This window comes from Harmonia axyridis, chromosome 3, assembly GCF_914767665.1.
Source record: "Harmonia axyridis chromosome 3, icHarAxyr1.1, whole genome shotgun sequence".
NCBI lineage: Eukaryota > Metazoa > Arthropoda > Insecta > Coleoptera > Coccinellidae > Harmonia > Harmonia axyridis.
Window position 1 is genome coordinate 17,921,505 of NC_059503.1, and position 21,668 is coordinate 17,943,172.

Below are 21,668 nucleotides of genomic sequence, written 5' to 3' on the forward strand. Positions count from 1 at the left end.
TTATCGAATCTTTATGAATTATTGCCAAATATCGGGAAAAAGTACGAAAACCAATAATTTAATTTTTATTATGTAATTAATTCAACACATCTTACTACTGAATTTCCTCGATATTTGGATTTTCTTGAGAATTTCGAGAGAATTGCTTGAAATTTTTTTCTGGAATTCGGTAGCAGATACGATAAAACTACAAGAGACCAAAAAGGTTAGTATATGTATATCTAGGTACTATACCAAAGTTTCTTTATACATTCTTTTAAAATACCAATGGTGCACCAAAAAAATGTTTTGGAGGAAAAGGCGAGCACTGTTGGTTTGCAATCGAAATTGACATTATAACATGATGTAAACCTCAGAGGAAAGAGATGTAAACTCTAAATTGGGAATGTCTATGCCAAGATTTGGCCGTAATTTTTTTTATACAGGGTGTTCTTAAATGTACAAACGAAAATGAGAAGTTTCTTGGGTACCTGATTTTAATTGAATTTAATGGTTTCTTGTATTTCTACTTTTTTTGAAGATGATACTAGTTTATCGAATTTTTATCAATCATTATCGGGAAAATAAGCACCAAAATAATAATTGATTTTTATTCATCACAGCTTACTAACTGAATTTCTATGATAATTTGTATCTGAGGAGTTCGAGAGAATTGTTTGGGTTTTTGTTATTTTGCAAATTCCGTAGAATTTTAAATTTGAAGGAATGAAAAAATTTTACAGGCCAGATTCCTCGGATCATTTTAAGAAGAGAGTTCTATAAATATGGGCTCGCAAACTCTTTGTTTTCAATAAACAGGGTGTTAAAGTTTGATTTTTTTCTATTGTCTTTCTCATAGTATCTTCACTTCACAAGATATTCAACTTAAATTTGGTATAGATATTCCAGTTTAAAGTTTTCATCATGTGATATTTTCTAGTGAAAAGGAACTTTGGTCCAGTACTACACTTTTCGGTTTCTTATAGTTTTGTCGCATCTGCAACCGATTTCGAAAAAAAAAATCAAACTATTTGTGAGCTGTGATGAATAAATTAATTATTGGTTTTAGTACTTATTTACATAATCTCTAGCGAAAATAAATAGTATTAAAATAAAAATTCACAGAAAATTAGGATTGAAACACCCTGTATTTTTTTTCTTTAAATGATCCAAAAAAAAATTTCTCATATTCTCTTCTACCTCCAATTTATGATACAATCAGAATCAGGTACATATACCAGAAAACTGAGGTTGGGTATTTTGTTGAATATTGAACTGTTTCAGCCATTCCTATTTGGTGGTTGGTTATGAATAAAGAAAAGTTTTTTGAGGATTATATTTTGTAACCTTGCAGTTAAGAACTTATTTCATATTCATTTTTTTTTGGGATATTTTTGAAAGTAATTTTAAAATGTGTGATCTCAACAATAAATTGATGTTATTACCATTAAGTGTATCTGATGGTTTTTCTCGTTGGATTTGTTCTATTTAACGCCACATGCTAATACTAAAATTATATCTTCCTTTCCTTACTGTGTAGTCTTCTGGTAAGAATTATTAGTGTTCAACGCCGCAATATTCAAAGAATGAAATATCAACCGTACCTTCGCTTTTGATCTTTGTAGATATGTTCTTTTCGGCTTCTGCTGAATTTGGAAGCGCATTCAAACGCTCTTATTTTCTTGAAGTTGATTCAACGTGTTTTTATAAATTTAATATTTTCAGCTCATTGACACACGAAACAATTCCTTATTGGTTCGATTTCTTTATGAATTGTCAAAATTCAAAATACACAGATGAACTGAGAAAATGGAGCGAAAATTCAAATGGGAATACTTACAATTTAAATGTTGCTGAATATTCGTGTGATTCTATGTATAGGACAATTGTACCAACTTGTCGACATAAAGAATTTGAAGAATACCTTTGTGATCATTTGTCAGAACACTTTTTCTCTTCATTTAGGATTGTTTTTCATCCGATTCCGTCTCAAATAGGAATGTACCCATTTTGAATATCCATATCGCTGATGATCATGTGTACTCTGGTTATTATCCCGAACATCTTGCCGAAATACAAACAAATGTTGCTTTCCCAGAATAGATTTCAGAGAGAGAATTTCGAGCATTTTCAATTTCTCAACTCGATCCCACAGACCATTAAAAAAGTTAAAATAATCAAAAAATGACTCAAAGCCGACACGTTTCAATTTATAGGGCCTATTTCTGTACCTTCAAATTCTAGGTCATTGTCATGGTGAGAGAATATTATCCTTCGCGAATGTTCCCAATTGAATCAGGATCACTCTGGGAATGACTGAAATCACAACAAAAATAAAACGTCATAACAAGGTAGGTAAGAGGTGAGTCATCCAGATTTGTGTTCGATATGGGGCCCAGCGTAGGCGTTGGACGAGCCGCCACTGAAAATGGAACACTATAAAAACGCTTTTCACGGGAAAATCCACTAGTATTACTCTGAACCTTCAGCATTGTTGAGTGTGAACTAATTAACTTAACCCTTTTTTCAAAAATGCCCGGTCCTTCTCGTCCTCTTTGGCAGGTCAGTGTTAGCTTTTGTTTGGTACTTTATTTATCTGTCTTATATTCGTGATCTTTTTTATTTTATATCCTGCATTCTCCTCATCAAGTTACTAATTAAATTGAAAATTGTTTATGTATGATTGTTGAAGTATTTTTGGAAAGTGTCATCACTTTGCTGTTTTTCGTGAATATGGATTTGGAACACAGCCAGTACAATATTGTCAAATCGAATTTTTCTTGTGTATCCATGCAGATGAAATGTGGAATTTCGAATTTTTAAATATCAGCAATCTATTTATGATGCCAAGATAATTCATTTACTCTTTTCTGGATAGTTTGTCTGTGTTTATTTCTTTTACCTCATTTTTAAAGTAAAATTATCATTCAGTTGAAATTTCAGACTTCTGTTTAGTATGAACAAGAAGTGTAAAACAAATTTCTGGAAATTTTAGAAATATAACTCAAATTGAATTAATTAAATTTTATTATATTGAGTAGATGTTTATTGGTTGAATCGATCAACTGTAATTCTATCCAGAAAAAGTTTATATGATAAAAATATATTGTAAGGTAACCTTTTTTTTTCAATATTTGAATTCTATATATATTCCAATACATAATCTGTGTAATTTTCAGCGGCATTTAATTTTTTTCCTGGAATGGTTCAAGTTATATATTTTTGTGTAATTATCCATCGAAATAATTAATTGGTTTGATTTTGATATAGCTCAGAACTTTTCTCCACAAATCACAATAAAGTACTTTGTTAAAAAGGTATAAAAATGGCTAGTCTCGATAAATGAATCATGGATGAGGATATTTCTTCAACACTTTCCTTGAAATTAAGTTTGAGGACAACATTCACAATGCATAAATATAAATAATTTATAAATTTCAATAGAGGGTACATCAATTCAAGTTTTAATAACGTGAATATGTTTGACATTCGGCTGATGCGAACTCTACAAATGAAGTTCTCTGATATATAATTAATGTTTTTCAGCAATTTTCGAACACCAGGCATATATTATTTTGAAGACTATGGATGGGATGATTCAGATATTGATTGATTAATTGAAACTCAACTTATTTAGAAACTATTTTATTTTATTTTTATTTTGTGTTTTGGTTGTAAAACCAACTGAAAAATTAGTTAATTTTTTAAAATTCGAATTATTTGAATATTCTGTAACTTTTTGGAAATTCAATTCAAGTGAAAGTAAATATGATATACATTTGTAAATGTACATAGTTTTTTGTACCCTATCACTTCTGTTCTATCATAAAATTGTTCCCTTACCTATATCATTTAGGTCTTATATATACAATATCTACATTTCGTCTATTCCTTAAAAATAATATTTGTGATTGTGATGAAATCTTAAAGCTCAATTTGAATTTCATAATTTTCTCAAGTAAATCTTGAAACTTCCAATATTCGGCTGAAATTCAAAACGCCAAATAATAACATCGGAATGCAAGTCTAATTAGGCATGAGATCCAAATAACTAGTCGAGTTAAATTTAAGTGCAACCAACTTCTGAAATAACTCAGAAACGCTCGATCAAAAAGATGCATAATATTGCTGAATTTAACAGCTTTCGTCATAATAATTCGAGCTGAAACTACGAAATGTTGCTGTCCAAATCTTCACCAATATCCCCTAAGAAAAAGTCGGCTGGTAGATTATCGAAAACTGTTTTCAATATTCCTATCATGATGTCCTCTATTGTTTTTGTCAAAATTGGATTTAGGGAATCTGCTACTGGTCTCCAATTAGCGTTCAAATAAGTATTAGTTGATTCCTCTGAAAAACGATTAATTGGTTATAAAAAATCCAATTGTTTATTCGAAGCTTACCTAAAGCCTTGATACCATCAAACAAATTACCCATGTGGAATTTCAAGCCTCCAATATCGAATTTTACGTGGATTCCAGTTATGTTGTAAAAGGTGAAACCACCTTTTTTAATCAACGTGACATCACTTTTGGCTACTATCGATATATTTTCTAAAAAAAGTGACATAATTAATTTCTGTCCAATTCAATTCTTCAATTGGATACATAGCATTAGATGCCAGTTTCAAAAAATCTAAAAAAATTGAATAATAATGAAATAAGTAGTTTAGGAATATTTCTCTCTCCTTTGTATATAGACGTATTGAAATTCGATTTACGTGATTTATGACAATACAATTTGTTTTGATGTGACAAAAATAAAAATCTCATTCATTCAAACATATTTATAAATACACGAACATATCAAAACTAAACCGAAAATCCAAAAATATACAGCAATAAATCTCAGCTCAAATGGAGCATCGTAAAAGTAGGTTACTGTTAATCAATCTTGATAGAGGACAAGAAATTACTGTATTCTGTGTTTGTGAACATCAAGCACATAAAACTCATCTCCTGTTACTTTGAATCGAAATCTTCTATTATAGTTATTTATAATACAAGTGCAGAAGGCATTCATATTCTTCCACGAGTTCAAAATTCAAAAACGAGCCACGAAGTGCCGAGTTTTTGAAAGAACGAGTGGTAGAATGAGCCTTCTGTACGAGTATTATACATTATTTTCTCTAATTCATTGCATTTTTATTGAAATCAATGAAATATTTCCATAAATATCATTTAGTGATTTTTGCATTGAAAAATGTTGGTTGGCAGAACTGATTTCATCAAGGCAAATTGATGAATTGACAGATAAAGCCGTGGCGGAATGTTCGGAGTACCAACATATAATAATAAAATATAACCATGAAAACTGTGCGTTTCTGATATATTCTCGCACGATTTTGTTCTACAAGATGTGGAAGAATGAACGGAATAACCACAGAATTAGAGAAAGTATTTTACGTTTGAACTATGAATAAGTTTGAAGAAATAATAAAGGCGGATTTCACAAAATTTCAATTGACCGAATGAACTTGTTGATTGTAGTTTGAAATACCCAACAAAATAGATATAGATTATCTTGGATATGGAAAAAGAATTTTTCAGATGAATAAGTGTTTTTCAAGGAATTATACTCCATAAAAAATCGAAAATTATGTCATACGAAAAAACATGATAAATATCAAACTATGGGATTCCATAATTCGAATGAAATTTTCAGACACAATAACTCCGATACTATATTAGACTTAAGACATTGCTTTCAAAATATTTCATTCAGTATTATTACCGTTACACTATTTTTTTTAATTTCATAAGTAAATGTCAGTTTTTCGAGAAACAATTTTTTGAAATTGATTCTCCGATTTTATCGATTTTTTGGATTCTTCAAATTACAAACTTAAATTGTTTAGGTTAATGTTTCAGTTTATTTTCTCAAAATATTCCAAGGATTTATTTGGAAATAAAATATGTTATAGTTGGTTAAGTAGAAACTGAAGAGATGCCACAATAAATGTGTGAAATATTCTGCGAATGGAATATTTTCCATGGAATAAATGGATATGTGAAATAATTATGCAAAATGATTGAACTGATGATTGTTCATTATAAGGTTTCTCGCGTTTCTTCGAATCTTCATTTTACGGATCAGAAATTGCAATAAAAAGATCGACGAAATCGATAAATTCCCAGAAAAGCATACGAAATTAGTTACGTAACAAACATCTTGTAATTATTTAATTGTGTAAAGTTAATTATAATATTGAAGCAATGGGCATTAAAGGTTTCATCAACTGAGATTTCTGTGCAATCAGAATTAATCGAAAAAAGCTGCTAAGTATTCATCAATATGCAAATATCAAGTAGACATAAATGTTTTAAGTTTCCTCGGAAAGTTTTTCAAGATAAGGGAATTCTTGCTCGAAAATACATTTATAAGGTGATTGTTGATGGATATATGTACTTCAATGTATATGTTTATGAAAGGTTTGATAGGTTTTTTTGGATCTCAGTGGTCTTGAAATATACACCTTTCTGGATTTATTTAGTTTGTACTTACTTGCATCAAACCAGCAGTTTCCTTTACCTCTCAAAGGAATAACAAGAATACGTCCAAGTAGTTTGTAGTCACCTTCCAATCTCAGTCTATCCAAATGCAGTTTTGTTAAGAAATCATATGTCTTTGGGTCCACGCTGTTATATAGAATCTTCGTTTTTCCAAATCCTCTTATTGTCACATTTGTGAGAGATGCATTAACTGTCACAGGTCCACCACCACCCTGCAAGATCTGTAAAAGCAGAAAATAATTATTTAAATTTAGATGAATGAATCTCGAAAATGAAAATTAGGAATAAAGTTCTTGAAAAAATCAATCTCCACAATTTTTTAAATTGACGTTTCAGAATGTGTTCCAAATCGAATGAAAATTCCTACTTCATATGTATTTCACACAACAGCTCAATACTTATTATTCAAAAGAATATTCCAACTTGTTGAAGGGGTTTCATCCTACGAATATTAGTGCACAATTCCGAAATATTGGAAGTATGTCGTATATACAGTGTTGGCAACAATAGTTATTGATATTCAATATCCAATTCGAGTAAAATAGTAATATATGAGATCCCATCAGTTAACTACAGATAGTAGATGCGGTCATTTAAATAATTTTATTCCAACATCATTTTGAGGACAGGGAAGTACACGTATGCTTGTTGAAAGTTTTGTAGAGGCAGGGCATTTACCTACTTTACTTGTCTTTCCCATTGGATTGTTATTGTTTCTGATACATTGATATTACTTCCTGAGATATCGACTTGCCAGCACTGCTTATAAACAATAAAAAATAATTTAATTGTCAATCAATAATATCTATCAATTTGATTATCAAACAAACGTTATCAATGCGATTACTTCAAAATGACTGAATAATTCAATTTCCGAGTGAAGCTTTGGATTCGGATTCTACAAAATTCCAACTGTGGAAATTTTGGATATGGTTGAAAGTAACAGGGAGATCGATGTGATAACTTTTTTTAAACTTAGAGAATAATGGCATGAAAAACTTACTTTGAGTTCATCTAAATGTAAGGGGTCTAAAGGAGGTAATCCGATTTCTGGCAAACCTTCTGGTATCTTGTTGAATAAAATTTGTACAGCATGAGTAGAACAATTGATGAATCCTGGGTCGTCCTTCAGACATGTTTTAACGAAATCGGCTAGAAAATATTTTCATTAATGGTGGTATTTTCATATGAACAAAAAACTTTGAATCGAATATCAACTTTTTAATTTTTGGACAAATTACAAATTGAGGATTAATGCGGTATATAATAAATTCCTGCTTTAGCTCTTTTAGTTTTCAAGTAATAATTTCACTGACTACATTACAACATATATACACAGTAAGAAAATACAAAACATGAGTGGAGAACATAAATGCTCACATAATAATAAAATCATGTATTATAACAAATAAAGGAGTGAATAAAGTGTTAATCACAGAAGCTTTAGCTACGAAAGCTATTGCTTGTACGCGATATAATCAACCTAGATTTAACTATCCTTTATTGACAAGTGAACGAACAAACTCAAAATACACAACAAAACGAGAAATATTTCTGCTTCCTGTAGTTCCACCTAGAACAGCCTTTGGCTGATCAGAGCAATCAATCCTGATCTTCCGATAGATACTATCCACTTCCTTGACATCTTTCTGAACAAACTTAAACTGTTGAGTTTCTTTATGTACGAGGGTAGCTGATTGAAAACTTTCGGAGCAAGGTAGTTACAGCAGCGCTGTCCTATATTCTTTTCACAACGGGGTATGTTTAAGGAGCTTGATCTATTTCTGGTGTTATAACAGTGGTCAACTGGATCGGAAGTAATTTTCGACTTTTTCATATTTATTAGCATACTGAGACAGAAGAGTTGTCTTATATCAAGCATCCCGGACTCCCTGTACAAACTATCGTTGGAGAACATGAGTGGTTTACCGTAAATAATTCTAAGTATCCATCTTTGCATTACATTTAAGTTCTCCAAATGATTATCATTCACGCCGCCCCAACCAATAATTCCATTCCATTCCATTCCATAAAGTTTTACATTACATATACCTAACTGGAGCTTCCTTTCATCATATGAAACCCTTTTTTAATATACCATTTTTACAGAGCGAGGAAACATTGCTGTGTTCACGGGATTTCCTTGTTCAGGGGTTGGATATATAATTAAGGTGCAATTCGTTGAATTTTTCACTGATTTCAATTAAAAATCAGTGAAAATTCATCTTTAAATACCTTCAAAATTGTGGTATTCTAATAGTGACTTTGGATTATCTCTAATTGCTTTCTTTATGCTAATTATTATTGAAGAATATATCTCTTAGTTAGTAAAGTTCACACTAAGATTGATTTTACCTGAGCCTAATCTGGAAAGGTAGTAAATAAAAAAAGGGAGGAATTCATCGTTAATTTTAATGTAGATACAACTTCAAACCTCAGCCTGTATATCAGAATCAGAAAAGAGGTTTGCATAAGTGAAGTGAAACTCTAATTAGTACGTACATAATTTTCAAGAATATATTCCGATCCAAAACTACCAACTCAACTAGGAAGAATTCTTGTGCGTTAGCCTCGATTGAACCAATGTTTCACCAAATACGGTTCGTAATCTAATTTTTCTGTCGATTTTGCAATGTTTTCAACTGAGAATTCTCACAGTAGATTTCAACATATTATCTCGATGTAATAATATTCATTTGGAATTACTGCAATAGTTTCTCGTCTACATTTGACATTTTCGAAATATGGTACATAATGCCTACCTATATTTACACAAGTTTGGAAACCAGCGTATATTTTATATTTACCCATCGAATGCTTTCTCTTGAAAAAACCGGTAGAGTTACTTCATGTCAACCTATTTTTTGTTGTAGAAATAGAAGTAACGCGAAGGTTGTTAATTCCAAAAATCTTCGAACGAAAAGGTAAACAATGTTTATTCACTATAGGCTTTAATTAGTCATACCAATTAGGTACAACTCAAATATACAATTAAGTTAACCATCAATTACAAATTTCGCTATTGATTGGATATTATTAATGTCACGGTAGAATTTTGAAAACTTCATACAAAGGTATTCTATTGTCTAATGAAAGATAAAAGAGGTCACCGAAATTTGCGAAAAAAAAATCGATATCAGCCTCTCTCTCCAAAAAATTCTTGTTAAGATTAGTTCTAGTTTGTTTATGTTAACATTCCTTGAACTGCAGAATTAAAACAGTTAAAACGTCAATGCAATTTGGCACTATTTTGTTGTAAATATAAACAATATTTCATCACTTCCTAAGATCAATATTTAGACAGAATTAAATATTAACAAAATCAGTACCTGATATGTTCAATAGCTGATCTTAATTAAATTCCTTCATCGAAACATAAGCAACCAGTAGATAAGGTGAAAAAAAGAAAATTGCTGTATAAATAGTTAAATTCTTCTTTCAACCGAAGAATTTGTCCATATCGAATTATGAAGTCATGATAATAGATAATAAAAATCTTCAAGTTCAACTCAAAAATAACTCGTTGAGTGGCCTTAACATGTAGTGAATTGATTGAATACACTCAATGTGAAATCACCGAAAAAATTCAAAAATGTTTTGGCTTTAATAATTTCAGTTCAAAAGTTCGTTTTTGAAAATTGAGAAAAAAAAATGATATTTGATGAAAAAACTAAAGAAAAAATTAGAAAAAAAATTCTATACTTACGTTGAACTTTATAATAATCTCCAAATGCAATGTCCGAGAAAAAACAAACTAATAGGGTGGTGAGAAACATCTTACTGAACCGCTCAAGCTGTATTGTGGTAGTGTCTTGGGTTACTTTCACTTGTATACTTTTCTGGTTGCATGCGGTATTACATAATTGTTGTGTATCTGAATATCTCGGTTAGCAGTTTATATATCACTAGGTGAAATACTTGCAGACGAAATTAGGTAATATATCAGCATCTTCATTGACCGTTGTTGTCGTCTTCGCCTTAGGAGTCACTTCCACCGTCGAGTAGTACAAATAATTAATTAATAAATGAATTGGTTTTGATCGAATGTTTTCAACGAAAATTGAAAAATGAGATTAAGATAAAATTCAACCTGCTTTGTAAGAGTTGCGATACTTGTTGTAAAAGATGTTGAATTCTAAAGAACTTTTTCGTCTGCTTGTAGATTACAGCTTTTTTCGAATTTTGTATAGAATTCGTAACAAATTTAATTATCAACTTCCTTCCTGTTAAGCTCGAGGCCGATTCATTGATGAATATTATTTTGATCGAAAATGTGGTTTAAGACTAAAATAAGTAGGTAATTATGAATCAAAATTCGAAATGAGCATCGATTTGGAGTCAGGAATTTTGAGCTCTCGTTAATTCGTGCGTGTATTTCGCCCTTGGAGACCAAAGAACTGTATACCTCTTCATTTATGAGATGTGATTTACTATAGAATAGAATATATCTTTATTTCTGGGTACTACAACAATAAGTAAGGAGAAATAGTGTCATTACTGTTGGTTGTTTTATTTAGACGGCATGAAAATTTGTGTGTTAGATCATACTTGTTAATCCCAAAATAATAATAAAAATAATAGCAATTTTTTCCAATCTTGAATTTTCCATATTCTGATTATGTACTCAGCTTGGAATTTAGCAGGAATTTTTTTCAATATTCTTCTTTCATTTTCTACGGTTATAATAAGCTCCAAATTCTGCACAATTTGTGTTATTTTATATCTTCATCCGAAATCTTAACGCTGTATGTTCTGAAATTAGAAGAAATTTCGAACTGCCATATTCACGGAACCTTTAATCGATTTTACAATTTCTAGGCATCTCCTTTCGTGAGATGGGCAGCCAGAAATATATTTGAGGACGGATTCGTTATAAATGAGTTGCACCTTATCGTTTGAGACCATTCCCCGTGCAATAATCGAAAAATATTTATATGCTGATGAAATTATATAGCATTTGATGGTGCGGGTAACGAGCTATTAAAAAAGACATGCTTATTATGTTTTGTCATTATTATTCGAAATAGATATGTTATGAGCAAGAAAAAATTCGACAGCAATGTAGGCGAAAAAATTATATTAATAAGCTATGGAAGTTCTAATATACGATTTGCCTTACTTTTAAGAATATTTTCTCCAGTAGGTATGACCTGACCTAGATTCCAAAAATAAAAAATAAACTTAATGAATAAATATCACGGGCAAAGAACCAAAACACTCAAGCGTAAAGCTTTAAAACTCCTCCACACGTCTCAGGAAGTTAATGAATTATGATCTATAATAGCTATTGTGAAAATAAAATTTGAATGAAATTTTCAAAATGAGTGATACACACGGAGATTTATATTGATATAAATAACGTTATAGATATGAAATACTTTTTCAGAAATTAATCAATTTAGATTCTGATTCTTCAATCTGTAATAAATTATGAGTACCTACCTATACCTCCTATACGCATTTCCATAAAGCACTAGAACTAAAATTGGTGCATTGCCTAGTTTTTTGTGAATTTTGGCTTACCTCGGCTGTGCTTTTTATTATGAAAGAATATAATCATAAGTGAAAGAGTGTACCTACATTAATCTAATTTCTGAAATTATGTTTTGAAATGTGTAGAATCATAATATCGTAAACGCTCAGTTTTTCTCGAAAAAAATAATAATCATTTGCATTGAATAGGTATTGTATAGATTTTAGTGGCTATACCACAATTTATTAGTGTCCCATTATATTAGCTCGAGATCTCATTCCTACAAGTCGAAGAATCTCTCTTCTTCTAACGACTGTTTAGGTGTAATACAATAATATTCAATGCAAATTTCGAAATTTTATATTGGTGATGTATGAAGAAAACAACTAATAAATCATTCTCTTAAATTTGTGTTTGAATTCTAAAATTCATAAGTTTTGTGAAGGGTGCCATATTTTATGAATTTCTTCCAATATTTGAATTTTCCAATTTCAATTTTTTATAACTCAGAAGTTCAAAAAACTTTTTCTCGAACAATCCCAATTATTTCTTATCGAATCAATGAATTTCACACATATTTTTCCATTCGGATATTTTTTCAACACTATATCTGCAATGTAAGTCATGGAAAATTCAATGGAAGTAGGTACCTACCTATGTAAATTTTTTCCTATTTTAAAGGTTAATAATTATTGAGAGGAATAGTTACTAGAAAAATAAAAATTTATTCAAAAATTTTCTGATCACAATATCACGATCAAGATATCAAAATATTGTGGAAGATTAATTATCATATAAAATATAAAAAAAATGTGTTCCTAATAGGTTCTCTTTTCCGCTCTTCTCTTGTTATGGTATCAATCGCAATTCAAAACTGTGTGAGTGATATAAACCAGAGTAGGTACCTATTTCGACAAATTCGCCAAAACGTTTTTCACAATGACCTCGCAGTGATAATTATGATAAACACTTATGATTTGTTAATGGTCATTTTTGCCCTATTTACCATTTTTTTTTCATTCATTTCCTGCATAACTTCTTTCGACATTTGGATCATAATCGAATAAAATTCAGATGCATGCGATGGAAGTTATATAATTGCTGAATTTCTACCTATTTTGTTCTACTTCGTTGATTAATTCATGAAAGAACGATATGACCCAATCGTAAATGAGTAGCAGTTGAATGGAGTTGTATTAATCGATATAGATTATAGATCATTCAGAATCTGAACACTGTAAGCAATCATTCATAGTGTGTCATTGTTTTATTGAAAATGTTTATTGATAGGAATTGGAATTCTTTGCAAATGAGTACTGCATTATATTTCCTCGACTCTCGTTACTAAAAAATCAACACTCAAACCTAAATTAATTTCGGGCTTGTAAGACTATTATCTCCAGAAAATATTTTTTCGCAAACGCAAGGCACTTCCTTTGTCGAATTACATTCTACTATGAAATCGAAAAAGCCAATTATATACCTATGTACTATTCAAAATTAGGGAAGTAATCCTCAATTCTCTCAGAACATATCGAATTAATATTTAATTTATCCTGAATAAATTTCGAAAGACAAATAAGGAGATATAATGAATCCTTATTCAATTTCCGCAGTTAGGTAGAAAAATAAAAATAAAATTTCTAACAAGATAGAATAGACGAAGTGATATAAAAAATGAAAGTTCGCAAATAATAAGTTCAATGATTTATAATATTGCGAAGTAGGTACTCATTTCAAGATATATAAAACTATTCAGTTGTATGAATCGATATAGATCATTCAGAATCTGAACATTGAGATCTAATAATTCAATTTGGTCTAAGTTTTCTGCTAGATCAGTATTCATATTCCGTTTCCTCTTCAATATATTTACGGAAACATTAAGTTCCGTTTCTGGCTTCCAACCAGAAAATTCTCGTAAAATTTGTTTGTTTGATGAAAGATTTTTAACTTGTAAATTAGAAAAACCATCAATCTTTGATATATGAGGACCACTGCCAAAACATATTGTGGGTGAATGTCGAAACCCCACATTTTATCCTAAAATACTTTATTCTTTAAGATTCAACATTTTCTGAGGTCTACAACATGTCTTACTGTGAATCTCAAAAATAACATTTGTAGCTTGCGTATAATAGACTAACACTATAAAAATAATACTTTTTTGCAATATTTCTGTAAGAACACAATTTCCAACATGTAAGCTTAAACTAGAAATGAAGCATTGAAAATTATTTGTTACTTCAAATGTGCAAGACTTCAGTTGAAGATATATAAAAATAATATTTTTTGAAATATTTCAATTATCTACATGTGCCTTGTATTGCCAAAGGAGCCCAGACCAGATTGTGATGCTCCTTTATTAAATCCCATTTGGAGGTTCAGTTCTCCTTCATGAGCTCTAAGTTGTTCATCTGTGAAATGCCTCTCATTTTTCTCAGCCATTTTGGGCCCTAATGTGGGTCCATTCCATTCAGGATGCTTTTGTGTAATACGGCCTAAGGCGAATAGCGAGAGTGCAACCTAGAAAAATAATAGATTAAAATACCAGAAACAATCTATTTGATATTTTAGGCTCTTGGTGAATTCTCATTTTTTTATTTTCAAGGATAATTTTTTTTACTTTCAGAATTTAAAATTTCAATTAAATTTTATTTTTGTGTGTACCTACAGGCCTACAGGTTATTTTCAATTGAAAAATTCAGATGACGATAGGCCAATTTTTTCAATACAAAATATTCTTAGGAGAATAAATTTCAATAACTAGTACCCACCTAACTATAATTCCCAAACTGATATTGTACCAAATTTCATGAATTTTTTATATTAATTCAACAAGAATTTATAGTTCTTGTTCTTCGATTTTCCTCTCGGTTTTCGAGTATACGAGGTGTTGCGGATTATTTTGACATTCAAGTCTCAGTCCTCTGTGGACAATTTTAAAGTACCACGACGAAAAATCCACTGAGGGTCGCAATCTCAAATTTGATTAGTTATCTTCTCGATATTTGAGGTTTGCTGTTTTCTTTAATGATAGAAATTTTGATACTCTTTCTTTCAACCATTGTTTTCATAAGAGATATGAAACTATTCAGTTTCTGATCCTGATTAGAGAAATCAATATTAAAAATTTCAAAATACGTTGAAAAAATTATTCTATGACTTACCTGTGAAATATTTCTCCTCTCGAACAAATCTGCAGTCTGGAATATTTCTTCCTGGGGCAAACCATAAGCTTTGATAGCAGCTTGGAACCGTTGAATGTTTTCCATCAACTGGAAATTCGTTCCTTTGGATTGGATTTTTTTCACGGAACCTGGAGCCAGCTTGTTGATTAGATTACATAGAACAACGCCATCTTTCAAAATATCTTCGAATTCCCCTTTTGGTACAGGTTCCCCAAGAACCTCGAAAATCCAGTTCAAAACCTCAGATTCCAGCTGTTTGTCTCTTTTCTGTTGAGATTATTCATGTTGAACACATAAGAACATTCAACGAGCCACTTTATCAAGTGAATTTATAACAATTAAGTGTTGTTTGAAGTGATTAATTATATTATATTTGGCGCCCAATTCGAGTGATGGGAACAGGTTAACAAGTGTATCAAATTGAGGATTCATTGATCAGTTGGCTCGTCATCAGAAATTGAAGCAATTCTATTAACACTCTATTATGCGACTTCCCTATTCTCAAAAGACTCGATGATATACATAATCAATGAAATTGAAAATTTTTTCGAAATATTTTCGCGATCTCAATAATTATTCCTCTATATTCGTTTTTATAAGAACCAGCTCAAGCCAAATTTCAGTCGTCTTTATAGTTGATGTTATTATCTCACGAAATTCATGAAATGAAATAATGCTTAAAGCTTTTGTTTTATTATAGTCCGTAAAAATTTTATGTTACCACAAAAAATTATCCGATTTTATGTTCATTGAAACTGCTCGTTTCAAAGAAACACCTCCAAAAAATAATGGATTCAAGTATCGAAATTTACAATCGATCGATCTGAACAAACACCACTATTTTTCGAAATTTTGTGAATAGAAAAACGTATAACTTCCAAGTAATAATTATTTTTAGATCCCACACATCAAATGCAGGCGTTTACTCCAGATAACTAATTTTAAAACCCATAAACTCAAAGTAAATGCAAGGGAATCATCTCCGAAAATACCGCAGAGAAAATAAGCTTTGGATGCTGTATCTCTGACCAGAATGTATTCTTAATTTCCTTGGGCATCTTTCGATTAATTCGCCGATGTTGAAGAATTACAAAAAAATTATATTTAGACAGGCAATTAGTAATGCAAGTTTTGGCAAATGAAGTGGGTTATTTTGATACTTTTCGACCTACAGGTGTTGGATTATGAAAAGAGTATTTTTACAGAGCAAATAGGTAGCACCTGAATCATAAACATGCCAGTTATATGCACACAAATGTATTCAAGTTCAGGATATAATCATATCTTAGGAAGCTTATACTGAAAATTTTCAAATATCAATGGAAAATATAAATGAAAAGATTAAGCATTTAAATGTTGAGCATTAATTGAAATACTCAATCTTGTATACTCTTAGAGGCGATCATATTTTTATTTTTCTCATTGAATCTTTATAATATGGATATTTATATGGAAAGATTTCTCATTAAGAGGTTGTGATATGATTGATTCCAAAAACAAACAAAAATTACACCTTCATCAAGTAGGTAACGATAATGATTTCTAGAGAGAAGACATCATCGAAGGAAAATTTTCGAAACAAGTGCTTTGAGATTTTTTAGAAAACAACCTCGATATTTCTTCAATTCATTGGTAAATTGAGAATTTAACAATTATCCCATCAAAAGAATTGAAATAAGGATCACTTTCACAATAGCAATTTGAATAAATAAATGGATTTGATGAAATGTGTGTGAATTAATAGAATTCTACTGAAGAATAGACACACAACATCATATATTCGTGGTTAACAAATGAGAAAAAAGTTAATGTAGAACATTTGTCAAACAAAATAAGATTAAGTAGTAAACATATAAATTTCTAATTGAATTTTTAACATTAGTAGGAGAAAGAAGGATATATTGTGATTTCGATTATACATTTTTTCATTTTATTTGCTTAATGTCATTACTAAAAGTTTGAACAGAAATTGTACAAATTGTACTTACGCCAGACATGATTAGAGCGTCGGTAGTTTATCTTTGGCGTCGGAATGAGTTTAACTGAGGCGTCTGTTTCGAGATGATAGACTTTATTCGTAAGTTTCATGCGTAGGCGGAACACATATGTTTTTTAACATCATTCATATTTTCTGCTATTTCGTCAATTAGTTAATTTTATGTTCGTTCTTCTGCAGCAAAAAGCTACTGATGTTATTATTTATTACTTCCGGATTGATTGATTGGAAATTTCTCCTTTGATTTCCGTAAACAAAAAGTAAGAGTGAATTGGATACGTTATCGAAGGTTTCGGTAGTTGATCGCAACTTTTGAAAAAAGTCTTTTGGGAATTTTATCACTTCGAGTATTTCCTATGTTATCACAGATGATTATCTCACCTTATATGAAAAAATAACTTATAATATATTTCTGAAAGCTGCGTTGGACTGAAAGTTGTTGGTTCTCAAATCCAAATGAAAAAACATTTAAATATTAAAAAAAAAATGAGTTAAAATTTTTTGTGGAGAATATTGTATTCATGGAACTTGTAATAATTTATGATTCCAATTCAATAACTTTATGTCATCAAGTTTTGGTTTATTTTTGCAATAAAGAATGTTTGGAAACGTTAACAAAAAAATTAACCCCTCCTGATTCACTTACGTGACTCAGCTTTGATCGCTCGTCACGTGTTGTCTTTGAAATATTATAATGATAAGACAATTTTTAGTGTAGATCTACAGATTATGATATAATACTTCCAACAAAAGAAGGATAGTAATTTTATAATGAGGTTCGAATAGATTTGTTCAATAGGTAGGTACTGATCTCCAAAAGATAAAGGCTGAGCTATAGATTAAGTTTCTGATCTTTTATATCGTTTTGTTTCAGTTTTTTCCTCTTCTCTGTTGTTTTACTTTTTCTTTTCTGTATTTCACATGTAATTACTATCTTGATGGTGTTTCTGAGGGGGTCAATAAATAAATAAGAAAAAAATAAGTTTTTTTCCCGATATTCTGCCAGTTTTGTATCGTTTTCAAGACGATCAACAAGAAATTTTACTTAAAACCATAATTATTCATCTGCTCACAAAATTTCAACTTGGGAGGATCTATTGTCACAGAAATGTTGAGTATTTTCATTCGATATGCTTCTTGAATTTTCTCAGATTCTGGTTAGGCGATCAACACTTCAACGGATCATTCGAGCTTTGAATCTATCCTGAAACATTTAAGTTTCTAGGTAGTTTTCTTCGAGAGTTGCATTCGTAATTCGAACTTACCCTGGAAATGTCCTCTTTTGAATTTGAAAACGGATCGTTTGGGACAATTTGCTGCTCAAAATTACAGAGATCATGACGAAATGGTAAAGTCACCCTTCAAAAATAGTAGATAAACAATATTCTGATAAGATTTTCTGTAAACATATGATTCATAGATTCCACCATCACTTTCCCTAAAAACTGTCATTTTTTAATATGACAGTTTTAATACAAATTAGAATTTTTTTGAAACTATGAACCTAGAGAAAAAGAAACTACCGTACATAGCTCCATTCGAAGTTGTTGTCCACAACAAAGCTACAGACTGTTGGGTATCAGTCCTTGGCAAAGTATTCGACATAACACCGTTAATCAAGCAGTATGAAGGTCAAGCTTGCGTAAAACCCCTAATTGCCCTAGCTGGAAAAGACTTAAGCCATTGGTTTGATGCAAAAACTGGAGCCATCCGTCACAGAATCCACCCAGTAACAGGCGTGTTAACGCCCTACTGTCCAAATGGAGCGTTTCCAGACGTTCAATGCCAAGTTCCCGACTCACAATGGCGAGCCATCAATGGTCCTCCATGGTGGGATCGACCCCAATACCAAATTGGTATTTTAACAAAGCGCGTGAGATCCTTGAAGATAATCAACATGCTGACATTTCATGAAGTTCAGATAAATGTATGCTGCGAAGATACATTCAGAAGGATACAGGAGCGTTACTCCATCTTCAACAAAGACCCCGACAGCTACGCTTGGAGATATTTCGATCAAGAAATCGACTTGGACAAAACGATGGATGAAAATGGTATAGTGGATGATAGGGATAAATTTACTGAGTTTGGTATGCCTCAAAATTTCTACATCCCAGTTGTGTTTTTGTTCTATAAGGACGATTTGAAGTATTCTCAAGGTGAAGAGGAATCGTTCACTTATTACAAGGATTTATCAGATGACAAGATTTCTGGAATAGGTCATGGAGTGCCATATAGGATTCTCACTCCGACGTTTCAATCAATTGATCCTTGTGTGTGTGATGATATAGAAGAAGAAGAAGAAGAACATGAAGTAGATGTAGATCTTGAGAAATACTTCAAGCAATTGAGTTTCCAAGAAAACTCGGAAGACCAAAGAGTTTGAGATTATATCATACTTAGATGTAAGAAATTTCAATTTATGAAATTGAAAAGAAGAACTGAATATATTATGTTGAAGAAATTTGAAGCTTTTTCACAAAATGTATAGGTATCTACCTGACATGTTTTTCGAACAAATATCAGGTAGATAAAAAAAAACAATCAATGTCCATCAATTGACTTTTGCATTCTTCGGTATTTGATCTTCGAAAATTATCACTGAATATAAAAAAAATCTTTTCAAAAACTAACCATCTCAAATCTTCCATCTTATATTTTCGACAAAGTAATTAAAAAATGTAATAAAAATATTGAAAAACGCTGTAATAGAGAGCGACCGAAGATAAATAAATATGCTGGACGCCAATTAAATACATACCTACCTACGATCTGTTTTCATTTGGTTGTCATCTATTTTTTTCGGGTTGTACTGATGAAATCTCAAAAAAGACGAAACTGGTCTAACGCTACTCACTTTCGATAGCAGCACTCTTTCATCCAGTCTGATATTCTTATTAATTCAAAAAAATTAACAGAAGTTATATTCCATTTACGAAATAAATATTGTTTTGGTATGACCATTTTTTGTAGAACAACTTCAAAGTCTGTGAAGCTAGGTTTGGTCATTCTAGTCACTAATCGTGTGAATTCTAGTGAAAATATAGTTTCTGAAAAACTAAACAACATAAAATCATTGAGAATGTGTTATAGTTTCAGAATTATAAAATTTTGGATGTATCTATCCTCGGGTTCATACTTTCAGGGATAATATTTATTCAAGAATTATTTCAATAAATTGCGATTTTGCCTCAAATAAAGGAAACCAAACTTTTCAGGTTGCCGGCAAGCGTGATCCTCAACAGGAACAAGAAGCTCAAGCTTGGATTGAAACCGTAATTGGTGAGAGGTTTCCACCAGGTGTCCCCTATGAAATAGCACTTAGAGATGGAATAATTCTTTGCAAATTGATGAATAGACTTCAACCTGGAATCATCACCAAAATCAATACAAGTGGAGGAGATTATAAAATGATGGATAATTTGAGCCAGTAAGTATATAGTATTAAATCAACTTCACTCCTAAAATTAGCCTCCTACAGTACTGTCAAAAGTTAACAGCTTCAAAAGTGAAAGCTGTTCAGATAGTGGGCTATACACATGAAGCCTCTTATCGGAAAACCCTAAACTTTTGATATTGTATCACTAGTTTCTGAATTCGCATAAGCAACGCACAATATTTCTTTAAAAAAGATAAAATTGCTATGGAACCATTAATGTCTTAACCCGAAAACCAGTGGCGACGCCAGCTTTCAAGAATGGGAGGGGGGGCAAGATTTCTAGATCCATTTAGTTTACGTTAAATTTATGTTGTATTTGTTTTCTCATGCGATATTTCAGGGAGGGTCAGCAAGAATCTGAGGGGTGCTGTACCCCCGGTCCTCCTCTAACGTTGGATGAATGTTGAGATCAAAAAGGATGATAATACATAGAATAATTGATTCATAATGAATACAAATTTTGTTAAACAAAATTTATTATGACCTGATTTTTTTTTAAGAATTTGAAACTTGTTTTAGATTTCACAAAGCCTGCGTGAAATACGGAGTAGCAGATGTTGATCTATTCCAAACAACAGATCTATGGGATCAAAAAAATATTGTTCTCGTTACTACAACGATATTTGCAATTGGTCGTACTGCTTACAAACATCCAGAATGGAGAGGACCATGTTTAGGACCAAAGCCTTCAGAAGAAAATCGTAGAGAATTTTCAGAACAAACATTGAGAGCTAGTGAAGGCATCATAGGACTACAAGCTGGAACAAATAAGGGTGCCACTCAAGCTGGTCAAAACTTTGGAGCCTCAAGAAAAATCATTCTGGGCAAATAAGTTTTTAGTATTGAAAATATTATTTATTATATGAAGAAATATTTATTTTTTGAATATTATTCGAGACTTTTATTTAATCCAAAAGGCCTAAAAATCTCCAATTTTCAATTCAATTAGATGAAAACAAAACCTTTCAGCAGTCTAATCGGTTTTTCCACCTAAAGTTTTGTCAACCACTATGGTACGAATTTTCAAATGTTTCTCAATTTGTAACTTTGATACAGGTTTTCTCCAAATTTTTCTGTA

At 31.1% G+C, this 21,668-nt stretch overlaps 4 protein-coding genes across 4 annotated transcripts; 2 read left to right on the plus strand and 2 right to left on the minus strand.

Annotated features, from left to right (window-relative positions):
- The first annotated feature begins 2,405 nt into the window (after positions 1-2,405).
- LOC123676845 (muscle-specific protein 20-like) lies at positions 2,406-21,481 on the plus strand. The gene is made up of 3 exons (XM_045613101.1): positions 2,406-2,541; positions 20,370-20,581; positions 21,110-21,481. Exons 1-3 carry the CDS (start codon positions 2,512-2,514, stop codon positions 21,420-21,422), a joined length of 555 nt encoding a protein of 184 aa, XP_045469057.1. The 5' UTR covers positions 2,406-2,511; the 3' UTR covers positions 21,423-21,481.
- LOC123676844 lies at positions 3,620-10,517 on the minus strand. The gene is made up of 5 exons (XM_045613100.1): positions 10,198-10,517; positions 7,495-7,643; positions 6,484-6,712; positions 4,383-4,532; positions 3,620-4,329 (listed from the first exon to the last, which is right to left on the minus strand). Exons 1-5 carry the CDS (start codon positions 10,265-10,267, stop codon positions 4,148-4,150), a joined length of 780 nt encoding a protein of 259 aa, XP_045469056.1. The 5' UTR covers positions 10,268-10,517; the 3' UTR covers positions 3,620-4,147.
- LOC123676846 (myophilin) lies at positions 14,001-17,228 on the minus strand. The gene is made up of 3 exons (XM_045613102.1): positions 17,144-17,228; positions 15,135-15,422; positions 14,001-14,490 (listed from the first exon to the last, which is right to left on the minus strand). Exons 1-3 carry the CDS (start codon positions 17,150-17,152, stop codon positions 14,275-14,277), a joined length of 513 nt encoding a protein of 170 aa, XP_045469058.1. The 5' UTR covers positions 17,153-17,228; the 3' UTR covers positions 14,001-14,274.
- Positions 18,584-19,920, plus strand: LOC123676843 (cytochrome b5 domain-containing protein 1). Its single transcript, XM_045613099.1, has one exon. The coding sequence runs from the start codon at positions 18,650-18,652 to the stop codon at positions 19,535-19,537; it is 888 nt and encodes a 295-aa protein (XP_045469055.1). The 5' UTR covers positions 18,584-18,649; the 3' UTR covers positions 19,538-19,920.
- Positions 21,482-21,668: the final 187 nt, after the last annotated feature.